This window comes from Camelus ferus, chromosome 9, assembly GCF_009834535.1.
Source record: "Camelus ferus isolate YT-003-E chromosome 9, BCGSAC_Cfer_1.0, whole genome shotgun sequence".
Lineage (NCBI taxonomy): Eukaryota > Metazoa > Chordata > Mammalia > Artiodactyla > Camelidae > Camelus > Camelus ferus.
The window spans coordinates 28,209,649-28,230,785 of record NC_045704.1 but is presented as its reverse complement, the minus strand read 5'-3'; the positions used below and the strand labels follow the sequence as shown (position 1 = coordinate 28,230,785).

Sequence of the window (21,137 nt, the reverse complement as noted above, 5' to 3'; positions counted from 1 at the left end):
CCCGGCTCTCGGAGAGACGTCACTGCCTTCGTTATGGGTCGCTCTGGGCTAGTAATGGGGGAGTTAGCAGCGTGGCCTGGAGTGGCTCTCAGCAGGCTGGTGCCAGCTGACACACGCCACTTAGGTTTCCAAGGAGCCAAGCTGTCCCCACTCACGCATGGCTGATGCACTTGTGGCTAAATGCGGTGCAGCCAGGGCCCCAGGCCAGATTCAGGGCAGGAAATAGAATGCCACCTCCATCACCAGGGAAACAATGGCCTGTGTGCATGATTTAAACCGAGGCCGAGAAAGCTCAAAGGCACGGTCAGCAGAGGAAGGGAGGAAGGGAGACCAGAGAGTGGTTTGCATGGATTTTGTCTTGGGTTATAACCGTTGACAAGCCACTTAGCTGCCCCTGTGTTTAAGTTTATCTGCGAATAAGATGGAGGTAACAATATTTACGCATCTCACTGGGGACTTATGAAAACAGCATTTCTGACAGACCACTCAGGATCCATGGATGAAAGGTGGTATGTAAGTGCAGATGGTAAACTTACTGCGTGTGGCTGTTTTCAGCACGTGCATTAGGGACGTGTAGACCTTCTGGAAAACACATTTATTTAGCGTCTGATTAAAAAAAAAATGGTAATAAATAACTAACAATTTTAAGTGCATGGATTTGTCTTTGGTTTTGTACAGGTTTAGGGGAACTGCATGTATAATTCAGACTTCAGAACTGTTTTCAAACATTGCTGTGATTAGTAATCCTTATGAGTGCTTAAAATCATTTGAGAATGCCATAGGTGCTGATTGTTCCCAAATATTTGCCAACTTTGCTCTAAAATACTCCCAAATTAATTCTACCTCGTAGTTTATGAGTTGCACATGGAGTCTTGAAATTTGTTCCCAAGTTGAAAGGGGCAAAAATCTATTTAAAAAGCAAAGTGCAAAAAGGAATTGTTGCTCTGTCCCCCGGGGGTTTACTATCTGAGGAGTCCTCTGAGTTACATATACGTGTGTTCTGTTCATTTAAGGCTAAGCAGTTGGCCTCAGACCTCCCTATAAGGTTGTTAAATGTTGTTTTCTGTCAGCTGGGTGCCTGAGGGAGTCTCTCTCTGTTCTTGGTTAATTAAACCTCTCTCTGGTGTATATTGTCTGTCTAGAATAATTCCTGTGGTTCCAGGTGAATGGTGACTATTATAGAAAAACAAACTTGTTTAGTAACACAAATAACACACTTAAAATTAGAATAATTATATAAATGAAATACAGAAAATATAGATCATTTGCAATTCTCTCATGCAGAATTAGCCGTTACTAGTATATATGTATATTAGACGAAGGTGGGATTCTAATGTATGCACCTGCTGGTTTGCGACTTGCTCTGGGGTAGGTCTTCACCTCTTGGATCTGGGAGGAACATCACAGATACTCAGAGCCTGGCCCACAGAGGGAAGGGGTCCTGCTTCTGTGGCAGGCTTGCAGGGTGGTGGAATGAGGGCCTTGGAACCTCAGTCGCACTTGCAAAGGAACTTTCAAAGGCTTCTCTCGAATGTCACTCCACTTCCTTAGTGCTCCTGTGTTTTGACAACAGCATACTACCCAGAACTGGTAAACACTTGCTGATTTGAGCTTCTGTGGGGATGATGATCCCCTTCCCTCCCAATCCATTTGCACCCTGCTGTCAAGTCCATCCATTCCCCTTCGCCCTTTTTTCATACTAACAGAACTTGATTAAGGCATGGTTTACATGCAGCGCAATGCACAAATCTTCCAGCCTATTGAATTCAATGCTGCCAACCTGGATTATGAGTGTACCAATGTAACCACCAACCAGGGTACAAAATATCTCCAACATTCCAAAAGTGGCTTTGTGTTCCCTCTGCGTCAATCCCCTACCCCTAGGTAATCATTCCATCCATTCTTAGGTACTAATTTTATCATGTTATTTCCCACATTCCATAGGATTATTGTCTCTGTATCTTGCTGCTTCGAGTCTAAATGTCTCTTCCTGATTTTCCAGGTCCACTTTCTTAAGGGTCCTGCCGGCTGAATGATTTGGGCCTCCATTGACGCCTCCTGGCTGGAGGCCAGTCCTGCCAGCTCCACCTGGAGCTTTGTTCATGAGGGCACCCTCACTCAAACTCCTCACTCAAACTGCCCTTTCCTTGGCCTCCCGAATCTCACCATCCTTTAAGGCTCAGTTCAAGTCCTGTTCCCTCCAAGAAGTCCTCTCACTTTGGCAAAATTTTTTCCAGTTTCTTTACTTCCCTCTTACACCCTTAACATGTGTTAGCTGACATCATGTGACTGACCTGCTGCAAAGATGTGGAGCTGTGGAAGTGGAAGGCAGGCCACCACGCCATTCCTGCTTCTCATTTTGCTGATCGTTCACATACTGCATCCACAGTTTCCAAACCCTCCTTGCTTTTCTCACCTGTTCTTTTGCATCATGGGGCAGGTCTCCTGCTCCCCAACCCCAGACCCTGCTCCCTATCTCTTCCCCTCTTTCCTTCCCCACTCTTGGTGCTTTGCTACCCAGCTCACCAAATTCTCTCCTCCAGACCACAGGTTCTACCCATTCTACAGATTTGACACCCAAAATCCTGAGACCAGCCTCTCCTCAGAGGGTAGGGATTGAGGGGGAGAATTTGGGCAGATGAAGCTGGAATTCTTTCTATCAGATACAGGATGGCTGGAAACACTGCTGCATCATATAATTTTGCCCCATCCCGCCCACATCCTTCGTGCCCAGGAGTTAGTGACTGTCCCACTTTGTCTGATGTTCCAGTGTGTTAACCTTGCTCCCATCCAGACTTTCTGAGTCCCCCTGCCACAAACAGAGCTCTGAGCTCATAAGACTCAGCACAATCAAGGGGCTTAAATAAGACACTGCAACTAAAGCGCTTAGCGCAGGTCTGCCTGTGGTCAGGCTCAGAAAAGTGAGCTAATATCAAAAGCCCCTTCTCTGATTCCTGTCAGTCAGGCCAGGTGAGTGGAGGTCCCAGAGTGATTGTGATTGTGCACGCGCATGTGTGTGTGTGTGTCTGTGGTCAGAAACCCTACCTACTGCAGCGAACACAGGTCCTGGAGCCAAGGCCCAGCTCTGTGCTGACTCTCCTGGGGAGACCCAATCTCTTCATGAGTAAAATAGGAGTCAATCCATCCACCTCAGGTGACCGTACACGTGAGCACGTGTCAAAGCACTTTGCAGGCAGGGACGCAGTACCCGTGTGGGCTGGGACAAGGGCAGGCAACACAGGGTGTTGGCATGAAACTGGCTGGCCTAGTTCCAACCTGCAAATGTAATTGTGTTTCTGAATTGGCAGTTGGCAAATGCAGCCCCCCAGAGACAAAGTCGGGTTCTAGACAAGATGTTTCAGTTAGACTCCTTCCAGCTGTAAGCAGACTCAGGAGTCTGGCTGCTTACATTTTCATACGGTCTTGCACTGACTTTGGAAAATGGCTTCAGCATTCCAAGCCTCAGCTTACTGGTTTGTGAAATGGGGATGATGGTCTCTTCCTCTTAGAATTCTTGTGAGGGGCAAAGGTAATTTACGTAAAGATATAGCACACTGCCTGACACATAGAAGTGCTCGATAAATACTAGTGCTATAATTATTACCTAATAAGCGTTACTCTGAAATGTTGAATGACTGAATAGCTGCAGGGCTGGCTTTGGCTCCTGGAGGTGCTGTATGTTCCTCTCTGGTATTTTCAGGCTGATTCCATCTGACCTTGCTTGGCAGGGGACAATTTGGACTAGGTGTGCGGGAAAGGAATTGACAAATTAAAAAGACTTCAACCAGGGGTAGGAATGCTGACTGCAGAAGACGTGACGTCCTGGGAGCAAACCTGCCAGCCACCTGAGAGCTAGCAGGGGACTTCCCCAAGCCCAGGCCAGGTTTCCATGCAGCTGTCATTTCCCTCTGCTTCTTCAGAGAGGCCAACTTGACTTTGGTTATATTCCCAAGCACAGTTCCTGGATTCATCCTGGCAGGACTATGGCTATCTTTCTGGGTAGCCAGAGGAGACAAGCTGTCGACATTTTTCTATGAAAGAATAAGCAGCCAATGCAGTATCTGGGGGGGTCCCTGATCTGTGGCCCCCTCCTCATCTCAGACAACTGTCAGAGCTGAGCCTGTGGGCAGAGGCCAGTTTCACTGTGCATATACTCATGCACACACACATACACACACACACACACACCCTTCTCAAGCCCACAGGGCAGGGTGGAGAGTTCCATGGCCACTCTGAAGGCAACCATTTTGCTATCTGGTCCTGTCTTTGTCTCTGACTTCCTATGTGACCTTCAGAAGGTCCCTTCCTCTCTCTGGGTCTCAGATTCTCCATCTACAAAATGAGGGAGTTGATCCTTATAGCCTCTGAGGTCCTTCCTGTCTCTAAAAGTGGCAGAATGGCCTGAGTGATCAACCTGGGTTAGAATTCTGGCTGTGTGGCCTTGGGTAAGCCATTTAAGTTCTCTAGATTAATTCCCTCTATAAAACAGGGATGATAAAGAGTCATCTACCCTAGAGGTTTATAGCAAGGTTTAAATAAGACATTTGCACCTAAAGTGCTTAGCACAGGGTCCGCCCATGGTCAAGTTCAGAAAAGTAAGCTAATATCAAAAGTCTGCAGCTCCTTCTCTGGTTCCTGTCAGCCAGGCCAGGTGAGTTGGGGTCCTGGAGAGATAGGTGTGTGTATCTGTCTGTCTGTGGACAAGTGCCAGTGTGTGTGGAGGGCTTGGCCTCCTTCCTTGGGAAGATCTGTCCAGGGAGCCTCCCTGAGGGCAAGAGCTGAGTTGGAGCTGGCATCTCACTCGTTTGAAGCCGCAGGTCACCGTTGTCTCCCTCTTTGCAGCATGCCCCAGTCTTTAGTTGTTGCTTCCTGAGTGGTTTTACTTGAAGAGGCAATAGCTGGTCCCTTCCACCTGGAGATCAGTAACCAGGTTCCCAGCCAGGATGCCAGCAGCCCCAGTGAATAAGAATTCTGGGGCTGCTCAGGGCTTTGCTCTGTCCCGGAGGACTTCCTGAGGGCAAGGAGTCCCAGCTCATCTCCTGGGCCCCTGCTCCAGGATGCTGGGTTTGAGAATCTGTCAGCTCTGTCCTGGGACTCCCTCCCTTCTTTCCTCTCCCCTTGGACCACACGGTGTTTGTTTCACACTGGACACTCCGCTAAGTGATGCAGGAAGTAGGCCCCTGGGGAGGCAGATATGGCCCAGCAAAGCAGATAACCAAGCGAAGCCTCTGGATGCCTCTGGGGCCCAGGGAAGGCTCAGAGATAAGCGGAAATGCCAGGCTTATCGCTGAGGCCTGAGTTCTAGAGAAGCCATCCTGGCCGGCCAGCTCACCTCGTTCCCAGTGCTCCGGGCGGTCGGGCATCTCCAGGCAGAGCAAACACTGGGTTGGCACGGCCACAGCAGTGGGATGGGGACTCTGGGCCCCACTCCGGCACTTCACAGTCCCAGCGCCAGAGGCCAGCCGCGGGCATCGGATTACACCCAGATATTTGCGGTAAGCAGGCCGGTCTGCTTTGAAGTAGGAGCCTGAGGAGCAATTGTTAGCATCACGGGACTAAGGGAGTCTTGGTGATAATTGTTCCCCAGACCTGGGTCCCCTGGCCCAAGAAACTCCGTCAGCAGGAAGCTTCGGTGGGTGAGCATAGCTGGGGACGGTCAGCGCGGGCCTTTCCTGACTAATGCAGGCAAGGCCGGGATGCAGATAACCCCAAAGTTGCCCGTGTTGAACCCTGCGAGACTTTCTGTGGTTCTGTTTCATCTCTAGTTCCCTTTTGGGAGTGAGCTCAGCTTAGTGGAAGACATGCTTGTACCTTCTGAGTGCACATCAGCTCAGGGTGCATGCAGAGGAGGTGGTCTGGGCTGGGCTCTGTGGCTGGGGGAGCTGATTTAGGATGGGGAAGACACCCGCTCTTCCTCCTGCCCCCACCCAACCATGAGGTGACTGAGTACACTGCAGTCCTTGTTGACTGACCGTCTAGGGTGTGATGCGCATGGGTGAGGAGTGGTGGCTTCCAGTCTCTGCTGTTTTCATGTACTTACCAGGTACCAGGGGCTGTGTTTTACTTACACGAATATGCAAACAGCCCTGCGGTTATTGCACCATTATGAGTCCCCTTTACAGATGAGGAAATCTATGTGCAGAGAGGTTAAGTTCCAGGCGTGCAGCTGGCCCATCGGAGCACTTAGGTGTGAAAGTAGGAAAGTACACCTTTCCTCCGTACATGGTCTCCATCTCAGAAAATGGTCATATTTGATTTTATGAGAACAAGACCCTTCACGGCCACGTGCTGTCACACCTGCTATAAGTCTACAAATCTACGAAGTCTCCCACACATTGGCCTCCCCCCAAATGTTGAGCCCTTGAGCTCTGCAAAATCTGCTTCTCATCCTGCTCCCCAGCGGCAAACACTCTGAAGTCTCTGGGCTGTTCCTCCTGGTACTTGCCTCCAGTTCTCTCCCCGTCAATTGTGTGTATTATCTATGGAATTCCTCTTATGAGAAATGAAGACTTAGCTCTCCCCATTTTCCTCCCCAATTCTTGCAATATGAATATCACAGTTTTAACTTTAAAAAGTATTTACTTTATTAGGGCATAATATTATATACTGTATATAATAATATATAAATATTATTCACTGAAAATTCAATCATGTACTTTAATTTCATTCTTTCCTGTAAGAATTCAGATTTTCTTGGCGTCTCTGATTCCTTTTGTTCCCCTTCTGCACTATCTCTAACATCATACTGACGGCTAACGTTTTGAGCGCTCACTGTGTGCCAAACTCTGGTCCAGGTGCCTTGCAAGCATTCTCTTGTGACCCTCCTGACAAGTCCATGAAAATGTACGCATTGCTACTGTTACAGTCCAGGAAGTACAGACTCAGAGAGGTTAAATAAACTGGCCCACAATCCTGCCTATTAAGTGGCAAAGGCAGGTGTTAAATCCAGATAGTTTGACACCAGGCCCCCAGCTCTTAACATTTTACTGCATGTCTTTAATTACATTATGCTGTATACTGTTTTTTTCCCCTCTGAAGTCCTCCTTTTTGGGGACTTTCCATCCTCCTGCTTCAACTTTGGGTCTAGGCTGAAGCGTTGTTTCCTGGAGCTCTGTTTTTTTCATCTGTTTAGTCACTGGTTTTGCTGGGTTTTATCCTCAAAGCAGCTTCCTTAGAAAGGGTGCATAAATTTTTTACATCTTTGCAAGTCTTAAAACTCTTCATTCTAACCTCTTGCAGTGGTGCAATGTCTTCAAAATTATAAGGGAAAATGCTTTCTCATCTAGAATTTTACATCCGACCTGTCTTGCTGCGTCTCGTTGTGTTTGGGATAAGTCTGATGTCATTCTGATTCCAGTCCTTTGGTATGTGATTTCTTTCCTCTTAAATTTCAGGGAGATTTTATAATCTTCTCTTTATTCCTCTGTTCTAAAATTGCATGTCTGTAGTATTTCTTTGATAAATTCCTTCCCTCTTTCTTTCATTTCTCCTCCTGAAACTCCAGTTAATTAAACGTTGGACCAGCTGGATCCACTGTCTATGTTTCCCTTTCCTAATGTACATATCTTCATCTTTCACTTTCATTTTCTGGGATGTTATCTTAACCTTATTTTCTAATCCCTCTGTTGGATTTTTAAATTTTAACATTCATATTTGTAATCCCAAGACCTCTCTTTTACTCTATGCTTGTTCTTTTTCCATAACACCCTCTTCTTTTTTAATGAATGGAACAGCCTTTCACACTTTTCTGTGGTCACTAATGAGAGCCTTTTCTGAAACTTTCTTCTGTTTCTTGTTTTCTCCATTTCCTCCCTAATTAGATTTCTGTTTGTTTTGGGCTCCCCTTTTCATCTTGCAGGCTTTCTTTGAGTACCTGGTAATCCCTTTTTATCTGTGCATATTTCAGAATAAGGCACAGAAACCTGGATGGTGGTTGAGGCTTGTTATCTGCTTGGCTTTGTTGAGGATCAGATGAGGTACTCCCAAAGGACCCCCCAAAGCCCGTACATAGGACTTTTGAATTGTGGACCATTGACTTTCTCCAGGAGCAGAACACTGCTCTGCAGGGAGGGTGGGGGAGGAGGTGCACCACTGCTTTGGATGGGCCCCTCAGCCTTCATTGCTGCTCCCCTCTTCCTCCACCTGGGGTCTCCGGGTCCACAGGCCTCTCTGGGCTTCTTCAGGGAAAGCTGGCTGTCACCAGAAAGATGAGGGATGAGTCTTAGGTTTGGTGGACACTGACCCCAGCCTACGGCCAACAGAGGTCACCCTGTGTTTTTCTAGCAGTGGCTCACCTGCCCGTCATCACCCAGAAAAGATGAGACATCATTGGATTTGCTACTTGGGCTGCGTCTTCTCTGGTCTGCGTCCTCTTGACTCGGTGGGTGGAATGCCTCCCCTATCCTCTGGGAAGCGCCATTGCCCAGAAAGAATTGCCCATGGCTCTTGTTGTGTCTTGTAAATCTGGGAGAGTTGGAGAGAAGCCATGCATCAGCCCTCAGAGAACCCATGTGCTCATAAACTCATTTCTCCTGTAGGCCGAGAAATAAAAGGGGTTCAGATCTGGTCCTCTAGGCTGCTCCTTGTCATCAAAGAGGCCTAAGGACTTGTCTTGTTGGCATGTTCTGAGCTTTCTCCCAGAGGTTCCCAGAGCTTGCTTCTGGGAGTCGAGAGGGCTTCCTTCCCTGTACTCATCTGTCCTGGCAAACCCTAGCTGTGGCCCCCTCCTTCCACAATTCTCCCAGTGGTCGGCCCAGCATCCTGCTTCCTGCTGGAGCCTCCTTAGTTCATTGCTTCTGTTCAGCTGTTTTGAATATCCACGTGCCAGGCATGTTGGTGAGCACGGCAAGCTCACCAGAACGGGTGAGCACTGTTCTGGCCTCAAGGGGCTTCGAGGTGGTTCTGAAGAGTGGATAATGCAGCAGCCACATTTGGAATAAACTAGCTGCCCTGCCATCACTTGCTGCTTAAGGGAGACCTGGGGCAAATCCTTTTGTAATTTAAATAATTAGCTTTTGATTGTAAATATGTGTCTGGGACATTTATTTATGTCCTTTGTGTTCATCTGGACTTTCAAGATATCTTTCCAGGCTTTATTAGCCCAGGACTTGCCTGGATGCAGGTTGCCCTGACAATCTCTATAGCAGCGGTCACACTGAAGCAGCTTGTGCTCCATGTTGGTGGAACTCCCTCCCAGAGACGGCATCTGTCTCTTCAGACTGGTGGGGACTTCATTTCACAAAGATTATCAGCACCTTCTTTAGGCCAGATATGGTCTGGGTGTGAGACTTCCGGAGATTTCTCTAGGCAGCTACTTCCCAAAGTTTGATCCAGGGAACCCAAGTTCCCTAGAGAAGTATTAAGTATAAAGCAGGAAGTGACTCCCTAGTCAGATGCTGGTTTCTTCTTGCGGTGGATGAGATCCTGCACACTGTGAGTCCGCACGAGGGACAGGAGTCCAGTATGCCCCAAATTTCTTTTTCCGAGAAGAGTATCTGTGCGTTTTAAATCACAGTTAATGTAACAGACCAGTGCTCTTTTGAGCACGCTCTGGGCCATTCTGCCAATGACCCCCGACTGCTCCCAGAAATGGGTCTGGATTTCTACATGGGCTGCTTAAGGGCAGCTGTCCCCACAGAGGGTGGGCAGTGAGGGGCTTGAGGTCAAGCTGCACTTGCAGAGCCAGCACACCGTGTTTACTGCTCACCTGCAGCTTAAAATAGCAAAATGATCTCAAGGTGCTTTAGATGGCAGAGTTCCAGGTCAAAGTTTATCCTCATAATTGCTTTTACTCAGAAGGAGGCAGCTTAGGGGGACATTAACGCCCCCTCCCTGCTGCTGGCCTTGACCACGGCTGAGCTAGCCCCGGGAGGCTGCATGCTGGGGTGACCCTGGGCAGAGTCCCCGTCTGGCCTTGCTTTCTCTCTGTGAGGGCCCCGGGTGCAGGTGGGTCAGAGGACTGCTCTGGGCAGCTGAGGCTCCGGGTGCCCCCTCGCACCCCACCTTGGTGTCAGCTTCAGTGTGTCCTTTTGTCTGTTGTATTTATTGCTACTTCAGTGAAAGTTTCATTGGGACCAAGGGTTTCTGGGGCTAAAACATTTGGAAACCACAGGAAACACAGGCTCCCTTGCTCTCTAGGGCCCCACCGCGTCTGTTTCAGTTTAGAGACTGGGTCCCTGATACCTGCGCAGTCATCCTTGAGGGAGCAGGGGGTCGCAGGCAAATGTTCCCCAGAGGGCTCTGCCAGGAACACGACCTGTGGGATGACACTTGGGGAGGAGCCGAGACCATTGCCCCTCACCTCTATTTTTAGGTACCAGTGATTAGAGACTGGGGGCCCTGTGTGGGGAGGAACCTACAGACTCACCCCACAGGCAGCCTGAACACGTTTGGGGCATCAGCACAGTAGGAGCATCAACATTTTGTTTTTAACTTGCAGAAGCATCAAATTTTTCATCATGGCAAAAATCAGGACGCTGCTGAATGGCCTCATGTTTCTTTCTGCTTTGGTCTTGCATCTTATTGTGAATTAGTTGGGTGTGTGCTGGGTGGGACCCTGGCTACTCCTGAGTGCTTTGGGCCTCTAAAGGTCTTACTCTGCCCTGGGATCCCTGAGGCCCCCTTGTAGAGTCCAGCTTTCAGGTCCGTGACCTAAAAGGATCCCTTTTCTTCTAACCTTTAGTTTCAGCTACCCGAACTCCTGCCTGCCCTGGGCAGATTCTTAGAATATTTGCCCATCAGCAGCCTCTCAGAGAGGAATGTTAAATGCTACCATGATGTCAAAGGGCCCCCAAGGAGAAGGGCCTGGGCCAAGCCCAGCCTGTCACTCGGGCCACGGCAGAGTGGGAGATAAGCAAAGGCAACGGCTCGGAGAGATCCTGGTCCTCTGGGCTTCCTGAGCAGCCCAGGCGATCCTTAGCTAGAGAACAATGAACTTCCAGACTCCTCTGCCCAAGTGAAAACCAGAGGTCTGTGGCTCTTCCACTTCCTCACCCCTGCGAGCCTTCATCAGGATGTCAGGAGCCCCCAAGGAGAGTTTGGGGGCCCAAGGGCTGCCAGGGTTGGGCAAAGCCTGCTTAACCACCATGGACAGAAAGCTTAACGTGCTGAATGAGAAGGTTGACCAGCTCTTACATTTCCAAGAAGATGTCACGGAGAAACTGCAGTGTGTGTGCCAAGGCATGGGCCACCTGGAGCAGGGCCTGCATCGGCTGGAGGCCTCCCGGGTTATGGGCCCGGCTGGGGCCGACTCCTCTCCCTCAGCTGACGCGCAGTCCGGGTGGCCAGAGGTCCTGGAGCTGGTGAGGGCGGTGCGGCAGGAGGGTGCCCAGCACGGTGCCCGGCTCGAAGCCCTCTTCCGGATGGTGGTGGCTGTGGACAAGGCCATAGCTTTGGTGGGGGCCGTGTTCCAGAACTCAAAGGTGGTGGATTTCCTCATGCACGGGAGTGTCCCCTGGAGGAAGGGAAGCCTGGTCGACAGCCCTGCGGAGGTTGGTTCCTGCCTCCCTGCCCCTGGCTGGAAGGGAGGCTCAGGGGCGCTGGTGGGGAGACCCATCAGGAAGCTAGTCCTAGGAGAGCTGCAGGGCTGTTGTCCCCTCTTGTGCCTCCTGTGTGACCTGTTGACAGGAAAAAGGAGAGGTGGAAACTTAAAGGCTGTAGGTGGACTTCCAGAAATGACAGGATAGGTAGATTTCTCCTAGGGAAAGGGGGAGGCAGTGCCCTGGTGAGGACTGTGGGCCTGGGCAGTGCAGTGCACTGAGAAAGAGGCAGGGGACAGATGAGCCATTAGGGAGACGAGGGCTGTTACTCTGACATCCCAAGCCCTCTCGTCTCCTTTCTGTTCCTCTACACCTGGGGTGGGGGAGAAGCGGGCAGTGGTCTGTCTACCCTGACAGAGCCCCCCTCAGAAACCCGACCCCCCTCCCTTCCTGTCCCCAACCTTGTGCTTTGTCCCAGAGTGGGCGGAGTGTGCAGCTGCCTGTGGGGAGATGAGTGTTGACAGTGACCCGTGGGGGACACCGGCCAGGCAGGAGCCGGAGCCTGGGGGTGGAGTGTGGCATTTCTGGGAGTGCCTGTTCCCAAATGTTGCATAACCAAACCCACTGGCTAATGGAAGCTTGGCTGACATGGGGGTGTCTGTGTGTGTGTGCGTGTGTGTGTGTGTGTGTGTGTGTGGTGTGTAGAGGCCACACTGTTTGGGAACAGCTGAGGGTCAGCCACCTAGCAACACTCATGTGGCCTGGAGCCCCCCCTTTCAGATCTCTGCAGTCACCCCCCTGGTAAGAGAGAAGCTAGGGTCCACAGATTCTGCGCTTAACTCTGTGTCAGCTACTGAGGCCCAGGAGCAAGGCTGCCGGAGCTTGCCTTCTCTCCCGCCCCAGCCAGGCCAGAACTCACTCTGAGAACCCACCCCCAACCGCAGCTTCCCCAGGGCTGGCCCCTTCCACCCAGTTTCCAGCTTTCTGCAGCCCACCCTCCCCTGTGAGCCAGGTCTGCAGGGGAGATGTGGCCTTCTGCTCTAGACACTGATAGCCAACCACAGCTTGAAAGAAAATAAATCTAACATCGCACATGGTGAAAAGCATTCTCCCTCCTCCTCCACCCCCCAACCCCCAGGACAACCTCCCCCCAGCAACCACAGGAGGCAGTTTCCCGTGAAGCCTTCCAGATACAGTCTGTTTATCTATAAGCGTACTGGTCTACACACCACCCTCTTTGTTTTGTTTTAACTCAGATATTATTCATATTGTAGTGGGCTTGATTTTTTTAACTGTAATTTTTAATATAGTTAGCATAGTTTCATATTTAGGGCTAGAAAACTTCCTCGTTCTTGTTCTTAAAGTTGCAGAGAGTTCTGTTTTTGAGGATGTGTCTTAATTTGTTAATCAATTATCTAAAATATAAGGGCTCTTAAAAAAACATTAACCTGATACTGTTATCATATCTAAAAGGTAAATAACTTGATATTACCAGGCAGTGTTCAAATGTCCCTGATCAGCTTATGCCTTACTTATTTATTTTTACAATTTGTTTATTTGAGTTAAGACCCCAATAAGGCAACTGATTATATGCCTCTTAAATCTCGTGCTTTTTTTAATTCACAAAATTAAAAAAAAAACCTTTTTGTTATGAAAAACTTCAAACTAAAAGTAGAATGATAGATCTCATTCTGGTTTTAATTTGCTCCTGTCTTTTTCTCTCTTTTCTATTTCATTTTTTTGCCTTTTTTCTTGATTTGTAAGAATTTTCACACATTAGTGAAATTAGCTCTCCCACGTGTTAGGATATTTGGGCATTTCTGGATAGGGTGAAGTCAAAGAACTCTCTGTTTTCTGAGTTCCTGCCATAGTTCTTGTCTGCAACTGATCTGGCATGTGACTGATCTTTCTTCTGTGTTTAATACACACATTGGGTAGCTAGCGGAGGGCTGGATCTCGCCTCCCAGTCTGGCTGTCAGCTCCTCATCAGCACCTGAGGCTTCTGCTTCCCTCTGTGTGTGTGACCAGGGCGGGGCTGGTCTCAGGGGGTGTCGGAGAGTGGGCTGGACCGAGCCCCAGCTACTTAGCACACTGTTGATGCTGAAAGCAGTGCATCATGGAGACTTTGTGGAGACCCTCCTTGTATTTCCCAAGGGAGTAGGGACAAAGAGGTCATTTGTGCATTTGAATTTGATCACAGCACTGGCTGCCAGGACTTCGTGAAGCTCCTCTTCCTTCTGGAGTGCCCAATGGTGCTTCATTTGGTTGTAACAACGTGGAGGACAGGTTCAGACCTCGCCAGGGTGGCCCGAATCAGTCCAACTGCTCAGGAGGCATCAGTCCTAGATGCCTAAGTGTCTGGGGTCTCTTCTCCATCTTCTGGATGCACTGGACAAGGCAGAGACCAAAAGCCTGAGCCCTGAAGACGAAACCCAGCTCTGCATATGTGTGTGTATGTGTGTGTGCGCATGCACGCACATGCCTCCTGCCACCAAGACAGAGGGAGGGAGAGGACAGTCTGAACCCAACAAGGTCTGCCAAAGGACAGTCTGTTCAAGTCCCTCCCTACTGGTGGATGAAACAGGAGGCAGCCGTGATAATGCTTCCAGTTCCTCCAACTACGGGGGTGGCAAGACAGAGTCTGTAGAAAGAGACGAAGGCAGAAGTCTCTGCTAGCAGGGAACCTGGGTCACATTGACAATGCTGGTGATAATCATGATTGACAGCAGCCAGCATTTACTTACTAAGTGCCTGCCACATGCCAGGCCCTGGGTTATGTGTTCACATGTGTTATGTTGTTACTGTTGAGGGCAAAGCTAGGGGAGGTGCCAAGAAGGCAGAGTGGAGAGACAGCTCACCCTCTCCCACAGATACACCAAGAATTACATCTACAAGCCCAATGAATTGCACAGAACACCTACTGAACTCTAGCATGGTGTCTGTCACTTCGAAATATAGAAGGATTCTCAAAATCCAATAAACAACAAGTTTATATTGTGTAGCACAGGGAACTATATTCAATATCTTGTAGCAACTTACGATGAAAGAGAATATGAACGAATATATGTATATTCATGTATCACTGAAGTACCATGCTGTACACCAGAAATTGACACATTGTTAAGCGACTATACTTCAATAAAAATATATATATTAAGAAAAAAAGAGGGCAAAGCTTACTGCCCTGGAATCCCAAAGGCATAAGCAGGAAACAGGACTGGGAGAAGCGGGGGCAATATAGGAAAAACAGTGGAACCGACCTTCATCCTTAGTGTCAGGGAGACATTCAAGAGACGTGAGGACTGTGGTGGCCCAGTTAGAGGGAATTGCTCCAGCCAATTTTTGCCATGTGGGCATAGAGCTGCCAGATTGTCAGAATATTTTCAAGACAAGCTAGGAACCTAGAATTTTTTCTAATCAGTTTTAGTAAGGTATAATTTCCATACAATAAACTGCACATACACACACTACATATGCACATTTTAAGTATATGGGTCAGCAAATGTATACAGCTAAATAATCAACACCATTAGCAAAATACAGAACAATTCTATAACCCCAAATGGGAACTTGGATTTTTTAATGTAAAAATCTTCTAGATTTAAAATGATCATAACAAATTTAAAATTTTTAAATGTTATGCAAGCCAAACAAAATGTGAGCTCTTTTTGGACCCTGGGCTCCTAATTGGGGCCTCTGTGGCCAAGGCAGGAGAAAGGCCCTCCAGTCTCTGGGATGAGATGAGACCTGCTTCCGTGACAAGCGCCAGGAGGGATCTTAGGGGCCGCACCAGTCAAAGGCTCAGAAGCACCGGGGAACCCAGCAAGGGTCAGGCCACCTAAAAATATTTGCACTTGGAAATGCTCAGTGCTCTAGATGATTTTAGGAGCACATGCACTGGCCTGGCGTGGACCATTCTGAGTTAAGGAAGAACCCCCGAGAGCCTCTGAGTAGGCTCAGCATGCTTATATGATCCACCCTCAGGAAGGACACAGTCACCAAAACTACTGAGCACTGACCACGTGCTGAGCACACTTCTCAGGAAATTAACTACCCCAATCTTCCCACTAGCTCTACAAGTAGATAATATTCTTCCCATTTCTCAGATGAGGAAAGTGAGATGCAGAGAAACTAAGGATCTTGGCCAAGTGGTGAAGGTGGGCTTTAAACCCAGTAGCTCTGGCTCAAGTGTCTGTGAAGCCACGCTCCTGGCCACACTGCTGTGCTGTAAAGGGGCGACCATGGGATCCACCCACCCAGCTTCCAAGCAGACATTATTCATTGACTGTGGCACTCTCCTCCCGAAAGCATGATTTATCTGACTTCAGTATACAACCCAGGCCAACACTATAAGAGCCATGAATGATTGATTGACACTTTAAGATTAAATTTCTTTCCCATGCCTGGTATAAGTATTTTGAGGTTGGGTTTATTTAGATTACCCTGCCAGGGGCTGGTCTGCCCCTTACCTGCAATGTGGTGACCCATTTGAAAGGACTTGTGACCTTGGAAAAGCCTGTGTGCTTATCTCTAAAATGACAAGCGTGACAATAGTAATATGTGTCCTCTAGTGTTACTGTGAGACTATGTGAAGAAACCTAAGTGCTTCTATCTCAAGCCCATGGCAGGTGCTCAACAAACGTTTGTGGCCTGAATGATGATATTGATGATGACGATCATTTTTATGATTGTTCTTTAAGAACAGAGAGCGAGTGGAAGAGAAAGGAGCCAAACCAAAGCACACGCTGAGCACCAGAGGTGTACAAGCTGAGCTCAGGGCGCCTTGGGAAGGTGAGTGGGGCCCCATTTGCTTTATTCCACGTGCATACCTGATGGTTTCAGAATAAAAACACCACCACCACCACCAGTGTGATTGCTGAACTACTGTTAAAGCTGCTGCTGCTGCTAATTCTTTTTTTTTTTTTGCAGTTCTTTTTGTCATTTATGTCTATCCCACTGTGTAATGCTATGTTTTAAAGTCACTTGGAATAATTCCTTCCTATTATAAGTTTGGTGTAAGCTATGCCACCAAGTTAATACTCAGGTTTATTTCACTCAACTTTAAAATTTTACGGATTTTTTTTTTAAAAGTTTAATTGTCTTTTATAATTTTGCATAATAGGTACACGTTTCCAAAGTCAAACTGACAAAACAAGGTACATTAAGAGAAGCCTCGCTTCTGTGTGTTTTCCTGACATCCTGCTTTCTCCCCCACATATGTAACCATTTAAAAAAGCTTTTGTCTTATCTTTCCTTTGAGGTCCAGTCTCTTTAGACCACATTAGAAGTATTTACACACACACACACACACACACACACACACCCTCCCTTCTTAGACAAGCAGAAGCACACCGCACACACTTTTCGTCACCTTGCTTTTCTCCCTGACAGGACGTCCTGAGATCACTCCATAGCTGCATATGGAGGTACTGGTTTCTCCTTTTCTATGCCTGGGCGGCACTCCTTGTGTGATGTGCCCTGGTTTAGTCAACAAGCCCCATCCGGATGGTCATTTGTGTTGTTTGCAGTCTGCCTATTATAAACACGATGCACTGAATTTTGGCCCTGTGTTTTCACAATATCTTTGGAACAGGTTCCTCTAAATGGGAGTCATTTATATCCTGTTTATTTTCCCATAGAGACCCAGAAGGTGTGCCTGCCAGAGGGGACAGTGGAGAGGCTGCCCCCCATCAATGCTTCGGGGATAGGACCTGACCTCCTCACCCAGGCAGAATCCTCACTGGGGCAGGGAGAAGGAGTTCCTGGCCCAGCACAGGTGCTCCCAGCGGTGGAAGCCAGAGCTCCTGGGGCATCCTGCGAGAAGTCCGGGACTGGCCTGGAATTATCTGCGGTACCTGACAGGGTCAGTGAGGCCCCCACCAGCCAGAAGGCTGCACCGGGTGCAGGACAAGGAATATCGTCCAGTAGGCCTGACCCTCGGCCCTCAGAGGAGGGCATGAGGCTGACTCCAGGGCCACCAGCCCAGGCCAAGGCAGCTCACAGTGGTGGAGAAGCACCTCCAAGGTAAGGGGTGCTCCTCTAGGGTGGCAAGGGAAGGAATTAACTTGCAGCCCCTTGCCTGGAACATGGCCAGGGGCCCAGCTGCTCTGGTGGTGTCTGCTGTGTGCACAGCATTGGCTGGCCTCATGAGGGGAAGATAGAAGGCCTAGACTCTGCTTCCAGGAGCTCAGAGAATCTGGAATAGTTTCAGAAGACAGGCACCAGTATTTTATATGTTTGGTAGAATTACCCTGTGAAGCTGTCCGAGCCTGGACTTTTGTTTGTTGGGAGTTTTAAAAGTTACTATTATTATTACAAATTCTATTTCACTACTAGTGATTGTCCTGTTCAAATTGTTCATGATTTGATCTTGGCAGGTTTTATGTTTCTAGAAACTTGTCCATTTCTTCTAGATTGTCCAATTTGTTTGCGTATAAGTGTTCATAGTATTCTTAGGATTTTTTGTATTTCTGTGGTATTGGTTGTTATTTCTCCTCTTTCATTTCTCATTTTGTTTATTTGAATCCTCTCTCCTTTTTTCTTGGTGAGCCTGGTTAAAGGTTTATCAATTTTGTTTATCTTTTCAAAAAACCAACTCTTGGTTTCATTGATCTTCTCTGCTGTTCTTTCATCTCTGTTTTATTTATTTCCTCTCTGATCTTTATTTTTTTCCTTCCTTCTGCTGACTTTGGGCTTTGTCTGTTCTTCTCATTCCTTTAGGTGGTAGGTTAGGTTATTTATTTGAGATTTTTATTGTTTTTTTGTATTGCTATGAACTTCCCCCTTAGAACAGCTTTTACTGCATCCTGTAGATTTTGAAGTGTTGTGTTTCCATTTTCATTTGTCTTGAGGTATTTTCCGATTTCCGATTTCCTCATTGACCCACTGGCTTTTTAGTAGCATGTTGTTTAGTCTCCATGTGTTTGCTCTTTTCTCATTTTTCTCTCTGTAGTTGCTATCTAATTTCATACCATTGTTGTTGGGAAAATTGCTTGATCTAAGAAACATATTCTTTTCAAATGCACATGGCATGTTCTCCGGGATAGATCACATGTTAGGCCACAAAACAAGTCTCAAGAAATTTAAGATGGATCTAGGTGTTTGGACTCCAGAATCTGTGCCCTTAACCACTGCATTATCCTGCTTCTTCAGGTCAGCATTTCATTAAGTCCTAAATACTATGGTGGGGAGAGAAGAATGGGCACTCAGAGGTGGGAGGTTGGTGTAGGCTGAATCAATCCAGGGGGCTTTCAAGAGGATTATGCTTGGAGTCCTGTGTCCTGACCCTCAGGACTTGGCCTCAGGACCTGCCCTCAGCAGACATGGTGCGGGAGAATGGAGAACCAGACCCTCTGACTGTCAGTCCCTAGCACTGTGCTCTCCAGCCCTGGGGGCAGTGTGTCCTGGCCCTCAGGCAGCCCACTTGTGGGCACTGTGCTTTCTGGGCTTCTCATTCTTCTGATGCCATTCTGTGGCTGCCATGGGCTATCTTGGCCTGAAACCATGCTCCCTGAGGCCTGGTGCAGGGAGGGGAGCTAATGTCTGTGTGTGCTGTGGCAGCTGGCAGGGAAGCCCAGATCCTTTGTCTGCCTTTGTTCTGGAAGGAAATGTGAGTCCCCAGGAGACCCAGCCAGCCAGAGGGAGGGATTCCTGGCAGGCATCCCTGGATCCTGGCCAGGACTCTCCATGTGGAATCTGGGGTGAGTGTGAACTTTCCATGAACCTGTTAGGGGCCCCAAAATGATTCTAGGTGAGGGGGAAGGTCTGTATGTCAGTTTCAACCCTGAGCTGAATTTCAGACAGGGCTCAGGAAGTAGGGAGATCACTGCCTGCCTTCTCTCACCTAGCACATGGGTATATCTTGAGGAAAATGGATTTGAACTCAGCATTGGTTCTGCTTAGCAGTGGCTGCCTGTGTAGAGGATCCTGAGGCCCTCACTGGATTTGGTGGGACAGAGGGCTGCAACTGATTAGCAGTGCCCGCCCTGGGTGAGCTGCGCAAGAGGTGGGAAGCCTTGGGTACTCAGAGTGGTGTGGGAACACATGGCTGTTCCTTGGGGTCATCCCATGGCTCCAGGTGCAAAGACTAAGGGGAACACAGTGACCGTTGGCCTTCTCAGCTGGCCACTGACCACCTGGATACTCTTCCATCATCTGGTTTCCTGTGTCCCTCAGTCAAGATGAGACCTGAGCTGGGCTTAGATGTCACCTTTCCCATCCGATCCTGTCATCACTAACTCAGACTTCCTCCTGAGGGAGTGTTGGGGGAATTTTACTGCCTCCCGCCCAAGGCTTGGCTGTGAACAGTGCATTCAGGAACAGGCACTGCTCTCAGAGGACGTGCAACAGCTCAGAGAGGGGGCCCCAGCCTCCAGCTGCTGGGGAAAGCCCTTGCTTAAAAAAAATTGTGGTAAAAAAACACATAACATAAAACTTACCATCTTAACCATTTTAAAGTGTACAGTTCAATAGTGTTAAGTATATTCATGTTGTTGTGACACAGATCTCTAGAACTTTTTCATCTTGCAAATCTGAATCTTTGTAACCATCAAACAAGTCCCATTTCCCCTCCTCCCAGATCATGATAACCACCATTCTGCTTTTTGTCTTTATGACTTTGTCCCTCATATAATTCATTCATTCATATATGTGGAATCAGTCTTTCTGTTTCTGGCTTTTTCACTTAGCATAATGTCCTCGAGGTTCATCCAGGTAATAGCATGAGTCAGAACCTCCTTCCTTTTTAAGGCCAAAGAATACTCCATTGTATGTGTTGACTGAAATAAATGCACAATCTAAAAGTTGAGAGTTATGTTTTACTCGGTGGACAATTCTGAGGACTCAGCCCAGGATGACAGCCTCTCAGTTCTCTCTGAGGGACTGCTCTGAAGAGGTAGGGGAGGAGCTAAGATATATATGAGTTTTACAACAAAGCCCAGGTAGTTGGAACATTAAAAGATTACTTGTTATCTAAAGAAAACCAGGCATCTCAAGTCAAACAATTTAGCACTTTTCTATGTATGGAAGGAAGCAAACATTTGGGCTCACTGAATTCATTCCTTTGACAAGCACCTAGCAATCTAGGGCCAGTATCCTGTCCTTTCTTGTTCTGAGTCCCCTCAGAGGGCACCATTGTGAGTGGCTGCAGAGGCTGGGCTGCAGGCTTGCCTTCACTGAGGGGTGGTGGCAGCCACTTATGATTTGATGGCTTTAGCGTTCTTTGTTTACTGATATGGCTTGCAGTATTTTTCACTCACATATGTATATGCTATTTTTTGTTTATTCCTTCATCTGTCAATGACACTTGGTTTCTTCCACATTTGGCTGTTATAAACAATGCTGCTATGCACATGGGTATACTAATATCTCTTTGAGACTCTGCTTTCAGTTCTTTCGGATATTTTTCCAGAAGTGGGACTGCTGGATCTTATGATAGTTCTATTTTTCCATTTCTGAGGAACCACCATACTGATTTCCACAGTGGCTGCGCCATTTTAGGCTTCACAGCTAGAGCTCTCCTGCATTTTTGTTTTCCTTTCTTAGTCACTCTTAGCACATCTGTGAGGTGTTACCATCCCTGTTTGACAGAAGACTTGACCAAACCCAGCCCCATCCTGCAACCTGGTGGCAGAGCTAAGAAGACCAGGAAGGAGGCCACCG

The 21,137-nt window shown here is 48.1% G+C and overlaps 1 protein-coding gene across 2 annotated transcripts in view; it reads left to right on the top strand.

Moving 5' to 3' along the window:
* The first annotated feature begins 277 nt into the window (after positions 1 to 277).
* MYLK3 (myosin light chain kinase 3) overlaps positions 278 to 21,137 on the top strand; it is a 42,416-nt gene continuing 21,556 nt past the window's right edge. The window contains exons 1-4 of one of the 2 annotated variants that reach the window (XM_006191345.3): positions 278 to 509; positions 10,682 to 11,489; positions 16,178 to 16,268; positions 17,117 to 17,501. In XM_006191345.3, coding sequence (XP_006191407.2) covers positions 11,013 to 11,489; positions 16,178 to 16,268; positions 17,117 to 17,501 — 953 coding nt within the window. In that variant the 5' untranslated portion in view covers positions 278 to 509; positions 10,682 to 11,012. Of the gene's footprint in view, positions 514 to 10,681; positions 11,490 to 16,177; positions 16,269 to 17,116; positions 17,502 to 21,137 lie in introns of both variants that reach the window. The other variant, XM_032486243.1, reaches the window with a different exon arrangement.